The 16182-nt window shown below is 44.0% G+C and overlaps 6 protein-coding genes across 6 annotated transcripts; 1 reads left to right on the top strand and 5 right to left on the bottom strand.

Annotated features, from left to right (window-relative positions):
- Positions 1 to 108: 108 nt before the first annotated feature.
- Positions 109 to 1608, bottom strand: I203_104434 (uncharacterized protein; the record flags this gene model as incomplete). Its single annotated transcript, XM_065517528.1, has 4 exons — positions 109 to 147; positions 205 to 275; positions 333 to 920; positions 1197 to 1608. The coding sequence occupies 4 exons, from the start codon at positions 1606 to 1608 to the stop codon at positions 109 to 111; spliced, it is 1110 nt and encodes a 369-aa protein (XP_065374346.1).
- Positions 1609 to 1861: 253 nt separating this feature from the next.
- On the top strand, positions 1862 to 3518 carry I203_104433 (uncharacterized protein; the record flags this gene model as incomplete). The annotated part of the gene is made up of 2 exons (XM_019143975.1): positions 1862 to 2677; positions 2775 to 3518. The coding sequence occupies 2 exons, from the start codon at positions 1862 to 1864 to the stop codon at positions 3516 to 3518; spliced, it is 1560 nt and encodes a 519-aa protein (XP_019007024.1).
- Positions 3519 to 3882: 364 nt separating this feature from the next.
- On the bottom strand, positions 3883 to 6854 carry I203_104432 (uncharacterized protein; the record flags this gene model as incomplete). The annotated part of the gene is made up of 12 exons (XM_019143976.1): positions 3883 to 3985; positions 4047 to 4096; positions 4161 to 4521; positions 4610 to 4623; positions 4700 to 4901; positions 4977 to 5069; positions 5255 to 5512; positions 5646 to 5870; positions 5944 to 6372; positions 6485 to 6567; positions 6647 to 6760; positions 6843 to 6854. 12 exons carry the CDS (start codon positions 6852 to 6854, stop codon positions 3883 to 3885), a joined length of 1944 nt encoding a protein of 647 aa, XP_019007025.1.
- A 397-nt stretch (positions 6855 to 7251) lies between these two features.
- I203_104431 (uncharacterized protein) lies at positions 7252 to 8075 on the bottom strand (the record flags this gene model as incomplete). The annotated part of the gene is made up of 3 exons (XM_019143977.1): positions 7252 to 7556; positions 7665 to 7734; positions 7818 to 8075. The coding sequence occupies 3 exons, from the start codon at positions 8073 to 8075 to the stop codon at positions 7252 to 7254; spliced, it is 633 nt and encodes a 210-aa protein (XP_019007026.1).
- Positions 8076 to 8865: 790 nt separating this feature from the next.
- Positions 8866 to 9626, bottom strand: I203_104430 (mitochondrial import inner membrane translocase subunit TIM9; the record flags this gene model as incomplete). The annotated part of the gene is made up of 3 exons (XM_019143978.2): positions 8866 to 8961; positions 9191 to 9286; positions 9561 to 9626. 3 exons carry the CDS (start codon positions 9624 to 9626, stop codon positions 8866 to 8868), a joined length of 258 nt encoding a protein of 85 aa, XP_019007027.2.
- A 460-nt stretch (positions 9627 to 10086) lies between these two features.
- On the bottom strand, positions 10087 to 16100 carry I203_104429 (uncharacterized protein; the record flags this gene model as incomplete). The annotated part of the gene is made up of 32 exons (XM_065517527.1): positions 10087 to 10172; positions 10285 to 10965; positions 11029 to 11082; positions 11152 to 11232; positions 11290 to 11381; positions 11443 to 11628; positions 11680 to 11803; positions 11861 to 11902; positions 11955 to 12083; positions 12146 to 12276; positions 12344 to 12448; positions 12516 to 12589; positions 12642 to 12658; positions 12722 to 12839; positions 12915 to 13032; positions 13079 to 13145; positions 13200 to 13219; positions 13274 to 13317; positions 13365 to 13448; positions 13503 to 13613; positions 13677 to 13827; positions 13885 to 13978; positions 14036 to 14198; positions 14260 to 14514; positions 14584 to 14670; positions 14729 to 14808; positions 14869 to 14932; positions 15000 to 15146; positions 15207 to 15274; positions 15341 to 15460; positions 15518 to 15745; positions 15944 to 16100. The coding sequence occupies 32 exons, from the start codon at positions 16098 to 16100 to the stop codon at positions 10087 to 10089; spliced, it is 3978 nt and encodes a 1325-aa protein (XP_065374345.1).
- Positions 16101 to 16182: the final 82 nt, after the last annotated feature.

The following is a 16182-nucleotide window of genomic DNA, read 5'->3' as shown; positions in this document are numbered from 1 at the left end:
TCAACCAGTCTCCGATCAAAGGTCGATCAGATGCCCATAATCGCTGGATACAGTAACATGCGGTATTGACGTATGCCACTGGGAGATGCGAATGGCTTGTCAAGGGGATCATGGCGAATAGCTCGGATAGCAGCCAGGGTAGTATATCTGCAGCTTCCGTCAGCGATGTTAATAATAAAGTCGATGAGGCGATTTTTGACCTACATCAGGAGTGACTTGACGAGGTGTTCTGATGAGAACATTGAATATATGATCGAGTCTTTGACCTTCGATTGCTATACAGCGGTTCTAAGCATTTGAGTTGTTAGGTGAAGAAGGTCTTTCGAACTTACAAGTAACATCATCTGTCTTGGCCGTCTCCCCTAAAACATTTTCCATCAACCCTCTTACTCCACCTGGTCTCCTCACTTGAGCGGTCAACAACCCATTTATGATTTCTTTTGGGTACTTTGGCCATACCCTAACCCATCCGTTGGGCTTTACGCCTTCTTTACTTTCCTGCACCAGCAACTTCAGCACATTGACTAGTGTCGATATGGCATGACCTGGCGACAATGACATCAGGGCTTTAATGAACTCCGATCGTAGATTCGCATGCGTCTCAGATGGTATGGATGGTGTATAAGCTATGATCAACGTCGACAAGAAGATCGGTATGAGATGGGAAGAGAGTAATGTCTGTGTGATGGTCGTAGGTGGAGTGGGTGTTCTTGAACTTGGTCCCGCATCTGGTGTAGGTGGGACGCTCGTCTTCAATAATCTCAATAACGATTCCAAAGCTTGAGATAGTGATTCGGCAGTTTTGGACAAGATGGTAGGTAAAGAGTCGGCATAATGAGATGCGAGTGGTAACAAGTACGAGAAAGTCGTGTGGGATAACATCAACCGTATTAATCGTAAATCTGCTGTACCAAGTAGAACTGATTTGGGGGAATTGAAATATTTCAAATCAGTACTCGCTCTTCTTCCTGATTTGAATAACTTAGGTATAGGAAAGAGGGATTCAACAGATTAATATGAGCTGCGTCTTCTATGGTGATATTGAGGATGTGGAAATGAAGGATGTTCAATCATTGAGGGTGAAGAGGAAGGTATGGAAGTTGAGATACTTCCTCTTCTCTTGTTTTTGGATTTGTTTTTGTATTTGGATTTATTCTTCCTTCGACGACGAGATGATTGAGGATTTTTGTACGTACAATCTCCCTCGTTCAGACCACCTGATCCTTCAGCCTCTCTCAACTCTTTTGGCCAGAATTCTCTCTCCAATATAGATTGGATCGATTTGATAATTGCAAAACATCTTTTCCCGACCACAAACACCAATTCATCCCTTCTTCTCTTCTTCAGCTCTTCGTCCGTCTGATCCTGATCGGTCGATCGTTCCTGTTCATCCTCTGGACACCATTCCGGAGTCGATTTCCTCCATTCCTTAGGCAATGATTTGGAGCATGCTTTCAATCGCTGGATCAACTCGGTAGGGTTAGATGATAATGGTGTGGGTGGTTTCAACAAGACTTCTGCTGATTTTAAAAGATTCTTAAGCGTTGGACCTGTCGGTGTTTGAGAGGGGATACTGCCTGATGACCCCGTTGGTGTACGAGGAGGCATGTCCACTCTTGTCTAGAGGTAGGATCGGTTGATGTCTGATGCGAAGAAGAAGAAAGTTGAGAGAACATGATCAAGAGATTAGATTTGTTTTTATCAAGTTCATCATTCAATTTGATTCCGTCGTCATCTCTTCATCTTTTCCTCTCGCTCTCTCTCTTTTCTATCTCTCCCTCCCTTTTCTCTCCCTCTTTTCTTCCTCCTATGCATACTAATATCCATTCATCTCATACGCTCAGACACAAAAACAGTGAACATGCACCCTAGACCGAAAGAAAGAGTAGTATCAACGTCATCGACAGGATTGACAGGATCGACAGGATCGAATGGAACGACTCGACCCGACCCTTCCACTCCTATATCTCAAATTGAGGTATTGTACAACACAGCCGTCCAATCCTTTGTCCGGCGCGACCACGTAAAAACTCAAGCTGTTCTATCTCGATTATTATCACTGTTGGATGATCAGCAAAACCAGAACAATGCAAGGGGAAAGGCAAAGTCAACTGCGTGGTATGACCTAGATTTGGATGGGGTGGTTGATGGAGAAGAGGTAGAACAAGTGGATGTGGATGAATGGATGATCAAAACGTTGAAATTATCAATATCCTCCCCCACTTCCTTATACACCGATCCACCTACTAAGACTACTACTTTGCCTAAAGAAATCACCAATCTCCTCCCACCTACTACCCCAGACAAGCTATTGGATCACCTACTACAGTTGTGTAAAGAACATTTATCGGTTGATATCTTACCACCTCAAATCATTTCGACTTTACTCCTCGCTTCACTCAAATTACGACCTTCACCTCCATCATTGGATTTCGCACATCGACTATCAGAAGATTGGCTCACAGCTTTACCCGATCAATTTATCGCTGCCATCTCTCCTCAGATAGGTAACAGGGTAAAAGATGTCAAGAAAACGAAGAGGGTGGAAGGTGCCAGAGAAGGGTACATGAAAGTGGTTGAGTTGTTTGTAGGTGAAGTGTTAAGCAGAGAAGGTGAATTTGAAATGGCGAGAGGGTTCTTGGATGGTGAGAATATATTGGGATCAAAGAGAAAAGAGGTGAGCTATTACCATCATGTTAACACTTCAGTAGTTGGACCAGGGATGGAAGAAAAGAAAGAAGAGCGGCTTTTGCTGATTGCTTGCATGGTACTAGGCTTTATATAAACATCTTCGAACAGTGCAAACTACTCCCCAAAATCAGATACCTACCCCTTCACCATCTTCATCCCTCGTCTTACCATCCTCCTCATCCTCAAGGTCAAGATCAGGAAGTAGCAGTACCACCTCGTCCAGTTCCAGTGAACGTACAGCTAGACCCAATCATGTTCAACAACTAGGTTTACAAAGTCAGAATATTCCTATTTTGAGTAGGGATAAAGGGAAAGGTAAAATTGAAGCGAAGGAATTAGAGGACGTGACAGGAATGGATAAGGATAAGGTCACTTCATCTGGACCTGGATCCGGATCGAAATCATCTAAACTCAAAAATAACCCTGCAAGTGAATCATCAACTTCGAGATCCAAATTATCAGAAGAAAGAGATACTGCTATTAACTCGAGAATTCACCAACTCATCTTATCAATCTTCCCTTCCTCGATATCCCAAAGACTCGATTCCCTTCTAGGGAACAACCTCTCTTACTTCCTTTCGATACCTATTCCTCTAATTATCATTTTAACCCTCATCATCCGTCTTCGTCGTCGTAATCAACGACGCAACATGAATTCAAGCCTGTCGCCCACGACGCAGAATGGTTTAGTAGATGTCAGAACCAGATTGAGATTAGCGAGAATACGTCAGAGAGGTTGGTGGGGTTGGGTCATGCATTATCTGAATTGGTGGATAAATAAATTTGGAGGGGTGTGGAAATTGGGTACGACTATTACTTATTTGTAGATATCGGGAAAGGGAAATTGGCTATAATGTTGTACAACGTAATATGTATCAATTATACAGCATAGAGGGATTCACAGTTTATTCTTCTTTCTTCGAGTTCGAATTTCTATATCAGCTGGAAATAGGGCATACCACACTACACTGATCTGGTCTGTTTGACGAGGAGGGTGGTCGTCACAAAAGAGCAATCTTCAAATGAATCCATCTCACATCACAGTATATATACTAAATAGAGTTGAGTTGTATTTCAATTTCTTCTTATCCCTTTTCTCATGTCATCCAGCTAAAATAATATCCATCCATTCAATCGCATCAAAGTAAGGGACGACCAGCCAGCTACGACTTGATGTCTCATATCAATCGTCTATTTGATCAATTGCTTAATCTTCAAAGCGATCGAAGCAGAGTCCAAACCTTGATGACCGATTTGTTCACCCAAACCACCACATCCTTCTTTGTTGGTTCCCCTGTGTGCAAGTGAATGTTATCAGCATCCATCAAATGTTGTAGGTAAGATGAGTGACTCACATGTAACCGTATCTTGGTCGAAGATCTCTTTCGAGTAACCAAGTACCGAGCTGTATTCATTCAAGATCAGCAATGTGATTCCATTGAGAGGGAGGAGCGAAATGTTCGACCCACCTTACTTCCCAGTCCAGTCTTCTGGTTCAAACTCTCAGCGACCAATACAAATTCGGTCTTTCCGATTTCTTTGATGACATCTTCATCGACTACGTTCAAGGTCGATTTGTTGATCAAGCCAATGTCCAAACCTTCCTTTCTCAATCGGTCGACGGCGTCCAAAGCTCGGTGCAAGATATCACCGTAGGAAACGACGTATCCCTTGGTTCCCTTTCGGATGATCTCATCTTTACCTGGTACGAATTTGTATGAAGAATCTTCGAAGAATCTCGAGCCGTCTTCTTTGAGGATCCAAGGTACCTTGGATCGAGTTGAGAATACGAATCGGAGTCCTTTCTCGTAGAACACCTTGTCGATGATACTGAAATAAACAAAATGGCTTGGTCAGTGAACAAGTATATGAGGTTCAGTAGATGATGAGAGAGGTGGATATGTAAGACGATACTCACGTATCCATTTGAGACTACCATTTCAATACGGAAGGTAAATCATCCATACTTAGCTGTAAATATTGTTGGTCAGATGAATAAGCAACTCACACAATCGGCAGGGAAGTATAATCTAGTCTCATAAGCATCTTCAAGACCGTTGTCTAAGAAGAAGTTGTTGATACCGAAATGGCAGGTGTTGTCGGCCATCTCATCAACACCAGAGTGTGAGAAATGAGTCAAGACGTTGGCAAAGTTCAATCGAGCCATGGTGAGTTCGGAGATGATCATTTCGGAGAAGGCAGAGAAGGTACTACAGCATCAATGGAAACTGTCAGCCGATCGAACATAACGACGTTTGAAAAGTGATACAAGAACTAGGGCCCACCTGAAAACACCGTATCGATCGGCCTTGAAAGCTCCCCATCCAGCAGCGGCGGAGAAGTTTCCTCGTTCCATGATACCGGATGAGAGGAATACCCTGTGGGGAAGAGAAGTGTCAGCAAACGTTTTGAATCACTTTTGCCTCCTTTGGGTGATACAGAGTCCTCTTCTGAGGTTGTTGAGTGAAGGTAATGATAGATATTTCATTTTCTCCTTCAATGCCCAACCGTCCCTCAAACGAGATGCTATAGGTTCTTCAGTCAAGAAACAGATCCCACTCACTCGGGGTGTTTCTTATGGATAACATTCAACCCAGTCGATCCCTCCAGATCAGAATCGACCACCAAAACTTTCGACTTGTTCTCGTCTTTTGAGGTCTTGTCCAAAACTCTTGAAACGGCTTCACCGAATTCGACTCGACAAGCGCCCTTCTCCTTGGTACTTCCCAATAAGATGTCGGAGTAAGTGGAGGGTTGAATAGCTCGGAGGATGTTGGCACATTTGGGGTGTCGAGGGTCGAGGTATTCAATCGCTGGTTCACTGTGGAAAAGTCCATGACCAGTTAGCAGTGTGATCTCTCATGTTATCGGCGAGTTATAGAGAAAGAGAGGATATGGCACATGTATATATGGCATTACAAGAGCTTATCAATGAGGGTCGACGATCAACTCACACTTTGATAGCATCGTGAGCGTGAGAACTACCTTCGATACCCTTAATCTTAGGAGCCATAGGTCGGTGGACTACCACGGCAGCTGGACCGTTGTAGTTGAGAATCTCGACGATGGCTGGGTAGAGCGAATCGAGATCTTCACCATTAGCTTCGACCACCTTGAGTCCGTGGCCTTCAAGAGTCTTAGCAACGGTGTATCCCTTGAGGTATTCTGATGGGTGACCACTGATGCCTCACATCACACGTCAGCGAGAAGTGATAGAAAATCGGATACAGTGAGGATCAACGATAGACTCACGCAATGGTAACATCGTTATCATCAATGAATAACTTGACATTCAAGTTCTGAGCGACAGCCAATCTAGCAGCTTCGGCATCATCACCTTCCTGTTGAGAACCATCTGAACCGAGCATGAACACCGTCTTGTCCTTTTCAGCAAGGGCAACACCATTGACCAAAGGCCACATGTGACCCAATCTACCTGAGGAGAACTTCACACCAGGTGTGAAACCCAATTCGGGATGACCAGGTAAGTGAGAGTAAGCTTCTCTGTAGTGCAATAATTGCTCGACAGGAAGTTGACCATCCAATACCGAGAGAAGGTATTGAGTGGCTACTCTGTGACCTGCCTCGTCGAAGAGGATGTCGACGTATTTGGATTTGTCGGTGTCTCCAAGTAAGAAGGAGAGGAGGATGACGACTTCCGGAATAGTGTCGAATGCACCACTGCGGGAGAAAGTGTATCAGTATTGCGGTATCTCTAACGGCAAGGATGGTAATTCGAATATGACACAGAAACAATGGGGGGGTCGATCAGTTGATAGAAGGGGTCACTCACCCGGTGTGTCCAGCAAGTCCTCTGGCAGCACCAGTAGCAGTGAAGAAGACTACGACGTCCCTCAGCAAAGAGATGTTGGCGATCTATAATCAATCCATCCCATCATCCATCATGTCAATATACGATGACACCCGGATAGTAAGTTACACGAAGTATACGTACCAAACCATCTTTCTGTTCTTGCGTGAGTTTCTTATCCTTGGTAGGATCAAGAGGGAAAGGTTTGTACTTCTTGAGATCGATGGGGAATTTCTCGAAATCCCAATCTTGAACTTTCTACTTGGTCGTGGAGTGTTAGCTGTAGTGTCCTCAATGAACCACAGGATGAACGGATGGATGGATGGATGGGCTGACTCACGTTTTGCGACATGATGATAGTTTTTGATATGTCCAATCTGTTCACGAGGTTTGATTGTGATAAGTGGTAACAAGAGATGAGATGAGGATGAGGAATGTGATATGTGGGAAATAAATGGTAAGATGTAAAAGTGGATACTCTGGTACTGCGTCATTCCACTCATTCCATCCAGGGTAGTGGGGTCTATTCTTACCCTATCATATTACCTACTCCTACTCCGACCTACAGCGACACATCATTGCTACTCTGTCCACACGCTACAGGCATGCATCTCTGCTACTGTACTCACACTCAGCAGGATTTGCAAGAAAGAAGAAAGGAGAGGATCAACAACGGAACGGACAACGAAGATGTGCATGTAACATCTCCCACAGCTTATTACAATGATATGTTGTCATGCAACCATTACTCATACATTCTCAACTGTCCCATCCTCTAATATCCTCTTGATCACCCTTCCGGGATTGCCAACCACCACCGATCTTGGAGGTACATCCCTTGTGACTACAGATGCAGCACCGATAGTTGATCCATCACCCACAGTCACACCTGGACAGATGGTAACTCCTGCACCTATCCAACAGTCATTTCCCACTTTAACGGGTTTGGCCCATTCCCTACCTTTCAAGCCGCTTCGCTCTTCGGGACTTATAGGATGGGAAGGGGTGAGGATCTGGACGTTGGGCCCTAGCATCGTTCTTGAGCCGATCGTGACTGTGTACCCAGTGGACGAATACAATGATGATGATGGTCAGTGCAGCACTTCACGGAGACAAGTTATATTGAGTGATACGTATATATATATATATTGAATAGACTCACTTGGACAAACATCAAGTAAAGTGCAATTGGCACCTATGAACACTTCGTCTCCTATAGTTATGTTGAATCCCTATTCGAGATTGAACAATCAATACGGTATCGTTCGTTTATAGTAGTTACACCATCGTGGAGTATGAGGAGCAAGTCACTCACATATTCACAGAAAAACCCTTGAACGATCCACACTTCTTTACCCATATATATAAACTCCCTCATCTTCTGCATCCTCCCCATCATATCCACGACCTGGTTGATATCCCATACCTTCCTGGCTTGAGCATCCCTTATCCTATCTATGTAGGGGTTCCAAGAATGATACGGCTGACCGGACAGCATCAGTGAGAGTTCGGTTGGATCTTCGTCTCCCCGAGGAGAGGAGATACGAGGGTTGGTCTGGTGAGGGAGTGACATTGTGGGTGTTTTGAGATGATATGTATTTAGTTGGGCATTAGAATATGTAGTGAGTAGTGGATAACCAATGAATAGATTAAAAAGGTGATTGGAATACCACTTGTGAAGGTTGTGTGTATATCTTTGTTCAGTTGAAATGAAGATGAAGAGCGACAAATGAGAGGATAAGAAGACGATCAATCCGATCACAACATCTCATTGACCAGAACACGATGGAACGTGAATATGAATGTGCAATGACGAGACTCCAATGGAGATACAAGGCCAAGGACACAATGATGCATATTTGTAAATATCGAGATTGCACCACATCAATTTGCAGGCTCAAATGGGGATCGAGTCACACGATCAACTTGGACAGACAGGCATCCCTTTTAACGAATGACGTTCTATCAGATTGAAATGGATAGAGTGAAGCACATTCAAGACGAAGAATCAGATCAAGTCAATAGCCAAGTGTCGCATCAGTCCAGTATGTTCTTACCGCTCGACTATATAGAAAGACGGGATGTGACATGCGATAATGAGCGAAGAGAAGAGTGATTGATACATTGTTTTCTTCACATATAGAATGATATGTACGATATGATTGTATTTCTTTTTGATATAGGCAGGTTGCGATTATACTTATTTACCTTGCATTTGTTCTAAAACAAGGAAAAAGCAATCTGATCAGCATATATTCAAGTCTTGATTTTCCCACCAATGAGTCAACTTCAGGTAGTAGTCACAATGTCCATGTCAAAGGAGAATATGGAGATGGAGATGGATATGGATATGGATATGGACACTAAACACACTCACCAGCATTATGTTCAGCAAACCTTGCACCAACCCGTTCGGAATGTTTCAAGAATTTATCTGTACAATTTTGAACGCATGTTGACTGTAGGCATTCCGAAAGAAAACAAATTAATGTCAGCGAATCCGTGAGTAGATAAATGGAATGAATGAATGGATGGAATATCTCCCTCCTCCTATTTCTCGTCCTCTCCTTACATTCCTTTATTTGATTTCATGTCACTCCGATATCCCAGTTCAACTCCCATTTGCAGATAAGACCATCATCCTCATCCAGATGGTCATAATCGCAACCAAATTCAACTCCAACTCACCTCGTTCGTAGTCAATGCTTTCGAGGTGAAATCCTGAGCACAAGCGTTAAAGCACTTTTCTACCAATCCCGAATAGAGTTTCATGAAATCTTGCATCTATATCAGAATGAACCCAAGGGTCAGCTTCCATAATTGGTTTTTAACGCCAAGTTGACCCGACGGAGGAAATGAGGAAAGATGCCAGTCATATTTGCGATGAAGAGGGAGGATGATTATCTTTCAAGGTAGTGCAGTATTTCCTTCCGCAAATTCTCTATCTCTTAACCCTTCTTACCATACTGTCATAGGTATTGATGATATACATCCTTCCAAGTCGATGATACTCTATATTCAATTGCGATCGGATCAAACGACAAAACCCATCACTTACCTGCTTCTTCTCAATGACCTTTGTCATATGAGCTTGTTCGGCACCGTTGAATTGTGAGAAGTCCATTCTGTCGTCGTATCTCTTTCGTTTAACTGGTTGGAGGGGAGTGAATATACAGTACTGCTCGAATGTGATGAACAGATAAACTATTATGGAAAAGGTGCTTGTCGATGATGGATGGCTTTGGGTTTTCTGAAAATTCGGATCAACGGAGAAGCGGAGATCACCGCCGTCCTGCGTGATAGTAGTGGCAAGAGATGAACTGCAAATTGTCTATCATAGCATATCTATATTTGTGCTTCGGTAACATTCGAGCATTGCTGTCACGTTGGAGGATATTTGATGCAGCCATGAGTGATCTGATGCTTCCACAGTGTGTTCATGAACATCATATATAATAGTATACAGTCATAGCATAATATATAGTCTAACATAATTAAGGTTTATGTACAACTCACATCATCCTGTCTTATCGTACAGTACAGTCTCCGTCTTACACAGCACGAACAACATTATCTTGTACACATCACATGAGCTCGTCGTACTCTTCATCTGCCCCTTCTTCAAATCGACTTTCAGGCCAAGTATCTCCACCTTGATGGTCTCCCGCGTCTGCTGACAATGTCATCAGCGTGATCGGTCAATAATAGGCAGATTAGTAGAAAGATTAGTAATTCAGTGAGAGAGGATAATTAGTAGTAACAAGTAAGTACACCAAACCTACCTGGATACTCTTGTCCAGCCGGGTCAGCAGGTTGGTATACGCGATAATCGTCAGTCCCACTGAACGTGACTGTTTTCGGTCTTTTCGCAAGAGGCGGGAGTATATCAGTGGGATCGAAGGTATCTTCGGTTGGGTAGTCCTCCATAACTCTCTTATGACCATTTTGCTCGGTTTGATCCATCGTATGATAATCGCCAAGTGGATACTCGAAGCTCGATTCCCTACCAAGGTGATCATTGTCGTAATTGGTATTCTCAAGATTAGGTGGATGATCGAGAATTTCATAACCTATGTTCATAACCTTTCCACCCTTAACATCTTCTGTTGAGTAGACCGATTGAGGTGCCGAAGAAGAGTCGGAAACAAAGTTGACATCTGCAAACATATCATTCACATCCCAGTCGAGAGTCGGATCGCTTGGAGGTGGAGAATGCTTGATTTCAGCTGGCTTGATATCATCGTTATCAGATGACACATCCTCGATGATCATCTCATAAGCTTCGTCAGGAAGATCCTCTCTATGTCGATGAGGATCAGCTTTTTTCACTTTGGGAGCTGGGCTTTCCGTGGTTCGACCATGTTTGGTGTTTTTGCCTTTGAATGATTTGGATTTTGCAGTTGGACCGTCGAGTATGATTTCCTCCTTTTCAGGTGCATCTTCAGTCGTAGGCAAGAGGGTAGCTGAATACCGGAGTTGTCAGTTGGTGCAATTTCCGATGCGATTGCTGCGAACACCTATCTCACTTGTAGATCGTTTCGTAACCAGTTCGACATCTTTGTTTGTTCCCGCAGGAGGATCTACAACGACAAGGAAGGGAATTCAGTATGAAATACAGTTTAATTGGTCTCATTGAAGCCTTGACGTACCAGTGACACTCTTAGGATAATCATCATCGGTAAGATTGGTAATGTATTCGACAGTTCCGGAACATCCAGCCACTTCGTCGACTGTGCATAGAAAGGTAAGTCTTAGTGCTCAAATTTCCACAAGCTTAGATCACGTACCTCCATAGTGACAAATGACTTTCTCGCATCTCCTATCGAGCGGAACCCCCACTTCAACACTCTTGTCTTTCGAGGCGATAAGCTGTTTCAAGCTGTGACGAGTATCAGCCTAAGGCGTTGAGCCAAAGTTTTTGCACAGTATCGTCAACTCACGACCTTTTTCTGTACATGACATAGGAATCATCATCCCTGAGAAAGAGCAGTGAGAAATTCCAATTGCCGGAATTAGATTTCCGCCCATGTTTACGTTGGTTCCCTTCCGCCATATTCTCGGTCAATGGTTGGATGTCGACCTTGAGCATCAGTGTAGGGGGCTTGCCACTTTGAATTTCTCCGAACCTGCATGCACATTGGAGCGTCAGCTAGTGTACGAAGACGAACTCGACTCACTCGATAGTTAAGTGGAAACGAGGCATTGATTTCACCTTCTCCTTCATCTCTCTCACGGGCTTGTACAATTTATTCAATTTCGCTTGAAGCCAAGATTGATCGGCAGCTAAAAATTGTTCGAAAGCTGAATTGAGATCCGGCATTTAGCAGGATGTATACTATCACAGAGACGGTAACGAACTGCGTATATTCTCGTGCTCGAGTATTCTTATCGAGATCGGCCCTTCACGATGACCGTTAGCCAGTTTCCAGTATGACGGGATGACAAAGCTCACCAATCTGATCGATTTGGCGAAACACGACAGCTGTATCTTCCCATGCTTTGGCTGCAATCGTACGATACAGTTCGATCGCCGCTCGAAGCGGTCCTCCGTAACCACGTTGAAAGGCAATTTGAATGATCGCTAACCGGGGAAAATCTTGCTGTTAAATGATCAAAGCACAGATGACATAAGATCATACGTACCTGCAGCGATCCTCTGGGCGTGAGTGAAGATCAACATCTGAGTTTGTAAGGGTGAAGTAGCCTCTGTTTTCTTCTCCATATCCAAGGCAATATTGCCGAATTGAGCTTGCATAAGCAGGAATACCTTGTCTCTGTCAGATAAAATAGGTCAGCGCGTGCATTTACTCTCTCATACATTGTTATCTTCATTGCACTCACGAGTAGTCCTTGACGTTTCTATGAATTTGAAACCTAGTGTCGCTATGAACACGAAGTTGGTTCAAAAGTTTCGCATCTCCCGGTCGAATCCGCAGATCTTGGAATCTGCGGCGACGAACATCCTATTGATGAGCATGGAAGAGTATACACAATCTTGTAAGACTCCACTTACTCTTGCGCACGGGCTACGATTTCGAGCAGATCTCGGAGTGTCGCATCTTCCTCGATACTCATAATTTCGAGCATCTGTGACGGATTTGTGGTCAGTTGATGATCTAATCAGTGAACTGGACAGTACACTTGCTGTGCCATATGCTACACATCGAGTAGGATAATTAGCTATCTAGTATCACGACAACTGGATCTTGTCAAGCTTACAGATCATTGACCGTCTCATTATCTGACCTGAAGGACTAGACTGCAATCTGAACTCTCCTGGGTCTGCTTTGGCAGTTTGTTCGACAAAACCAGCGTGTACAAGCCTCGATATTGCTTCCTAAAAGAATGCAAGTAGTATTAGAGAATTACAATAGACCACGTCGAACATAGATCAGCGTAGGAGGTCATTTACTTGAAGATAATGGGTAGCGTATTCGTCCCAGGTGTCATCTTCAGATTTCGCCATTTCGTTTTCCAATGTAGCAGAATAGTAGCTCGGATTCTGTTGGAGTCGAATGTATAAGAAGGACCTAGTGGATTTCATCAGCTCTACTTGCAAGATATATGGCAAGGTACTTTTTCAACCAAGCTTGAGCGGTAGCAAGGCTATCGATAGTGCCCAGAGCAATTTCGCTGTTGAGATCTGGAAAGAAATAAAGCTTTAGTATGTACTGTGCTCCGGCTATTCGAGACTCACGCTCTTTGAGGTTGAGATGTCTGAGATATATAAATTAGTTTCTGGCCACCTCATCACCCGTTCCAGTCACTCACAGGGTGCTCTCAAGTAATGTTGAGGAATACAGCATGGATTCATACTATATCGATAGATTAGTGTGGCATCTATCCAATCATTAAGGCTCACCTTCTTGACCTTCGATTGTTCACAAATCACGACTACTGTACCTGATTTATCGAATTGAGGTCGACCAGCTCGACCCATCATTTGCTGATGACGGACGTCAATATCATTGTTAGGACCAAAGGACATATCTAGACTCGCCTGAATGTCGATATCCGAGTACTCCTTGAACCCGGTCACAGCTCCATGCCATGCAGTAGTTCCTCTGATGATGACGGTATGAGCAGGAAGGTTGACTCCTACTGCAAGCGTCTGCAAGAGAATCAAGGTCTGGAATGACTAGTCATGTCGATCCTTGCAAGAACTTTGACTTACTGAGGTTGACACAATCATATGAAGGTTTCCATTGATAAATGCATCTTCAATCGTTCTTCGATCGGGATAAGTAAGACCAGCATGATGAACAGCTATCCCACAGCTAGCGTAGTTGCTGAGCTTCGAATCTGATAATGCTATCTTGTTCGGGCTGCAAAACAAATTTCCGGATGAGACCCTTTTGAGTCCGTTTTAATCGATGACCTACCCAATGAGGTTAGGAGGCTGCCAAGGAAGAACTAAACTTTTCGCCTGTGATTCTTGATACAAGTTGAAGATGAGTTCGGCCGTTTTCTGACACGCTACATGTATCTGTCAGTCGAGAATTAAAATATAGACTGGAAGCGAGATAGACGGACCTTTTCGAGTGGCACAAAACACCAGAACCGGCTTGCCTTGCGCGTGTTTAGTGAGTATTGGGAACAACGCTGCATCTAGCTTTGTGTCCAGGACCCATTCGGAGCTGCATTCGATCCCATATACTTTCCTCATTAATTGGACCGGTCGATATTCTTCCCCAAACTAGAATGAAGGGGGTGCAAGTCAGCATACAACAACCGTGAACTATCATTAATTTACTTACTTGGTATACTTTGGCTTTAGGCATCCGGATAACCTTCTTCTCTAGAATATGTTCTTCATCTTCTTCCCCTCGGTAAACCCCAGACGAGAGCTCATACGGATTATCGGGTTCTCGCTGACCGATCCACCTTGCTATATCATCGATATTCGGGATGGTCGCGCTCAAAGCGACTATTCTTACCGCGGCGGTATTCTGCCTTATCCTCGCGATTATAACTTCTAAAGTTGCACCTCTATCTTCACGAAGGATATGTACCTATTTCAAACAGAATGAGCTTTTCAGACATTTGTTGAGTGAAAATAGTAGTCCATAGTCATGACTCACTTCGTCAATCATGATCAACTTGAGTCTGTTATAGAAATCCTGCTTTGCCCATCTCTCGTGCCTTGTGATCGAATCCAGCTTCTCGGGCTGCAGTCGTCAAATCAGTTCACTATGCTTATATCGATCGACAGGAAGCCCAACATACGGTAAAGACGACTAAGTCCGATTTCCTGATAAGTCGACAAGCCGTGTCGAAATCCCCGGTATCACCGGTGATTTGTGTACCTATTACAAGTATCAATCTCTGCTTCACTTCATTCAAGCATGCAGATGTATAGAGCTCACATTCAATGTTAAGTAAGGTATGCATCCTCGCTTGCCAATCCTTTTGTCTTTCGCTACACAAAGCCTTCGATGGTAGATGATATGTCAGTGGATCATAAAAAGCGTCATCGCTGAAGGATTGTTCGACTCACCTTGGTAGGAGCGATGTATATTGATAGAGGTGTTCCATGTTTGGTCGCGATGACCGTTTGGGTTTGTAAGAAAGCGAGTTCGAATATAGTAGTCTTGCCTGAACCCGTCGGAGCCGAGACGACGAGGTTTTCGCTTTCTTTGTATGCCTGTCCAATATGTCAGTTCAATTGAATGTAGAGGGATTTCATCGAAGCAAGGTCACTCACATCGTCGAAGACAGCACTTTGAACCTTGTTGAAAAACTTGAACTTGAAACATTGTCTTTGCTGATCATCTGAGAAAGGATACATTAGCTGTTTTGCGAGCGAAAAACGTATTTCAATATGGTTATACTATTTACTGATAAGTCTCGAAATGGGAACATCCTCAATACCTGTCTTCTGATTTGCTTGGCGCTGTTTGATTACCTCCGCCGTAGCTACAGGTTCCTCGTCGCCAATGGACTCAATTGGCGGTGGCGCTGCAATTGGAACCATAATCAGCTGGTTCAAACCAAGGGAAGGGGAGCTGTACTGACTATACTGTGGGGTAGGTTCATTCATAGAGGTACTGGAGATAGCGGCTTCATGATGATGAGACGTACTAGGACGATGTTGACTTTGGGTGGCAACGGAGGGTGGATTGGCCGGGATGGTATCTGTGTGGTGGATGTTACCACTCGATTGACCGATTTGCTGGAAATATGGACTGGTCCTGCCGGTAGGAAGCATTCGAGGAATTGTGCGTACTGGAGTGGGAGAGTCGACTGAAAGACTGAGTCAGCAGGGAAGATAAACATCAGGGGTGGACGGATAGAGGAAGGTGAAGAGAGGGGCGAAGAGGACGTAATGAGGGGAACAAGACGTGTGTAGGGTGTGGTAGGGGATATGAGAATCTGACTGCTGGGTAGGAGAGAGAGGGAAAAAGGTGCAGAGCACACTGATGATATCTTGGTGATACTCACGTTCGAATGTAGATTGTTGCTCACTGCTTCCCTGAACGAAGGAATCATCCGGTCCTCTTCCAGTCCAGAATCTATGCTGTTGCTCTTCATCATCGATCGTGACAGTTGGCAGAGGTTGGGATATATCCCATAACTGCTGCTCGTCTGTGTCGGACATCTTGATTGGATCTGAGATGCTGGTATGTACGATTTAGGGTTCTGATAGTTGATAAGAAGAGGAAGAGGAAAGAGAACGAAGA

This window comes from Kwoniella mangroviensis (genome assembly GCF_000507465.2).
Source record: "Kwoniella mangroviensis CBS 8507 chromosome 1 map unlocalized Ctg01, whole genome shotgun sequence".
NCBI classification, from domain to species: Eukaryota; Fungi; Basidiomycota; class Tremellomycetes; order Tremellales; family Cryptococcaceae; genus Kwoniella; species Kwoniella mangrovensis.
The sequence above is the reverse complement of the archived record's forward strand: the minus strand, read 5'-3'. Positions and strand labels throughout refer to the sequence as shown.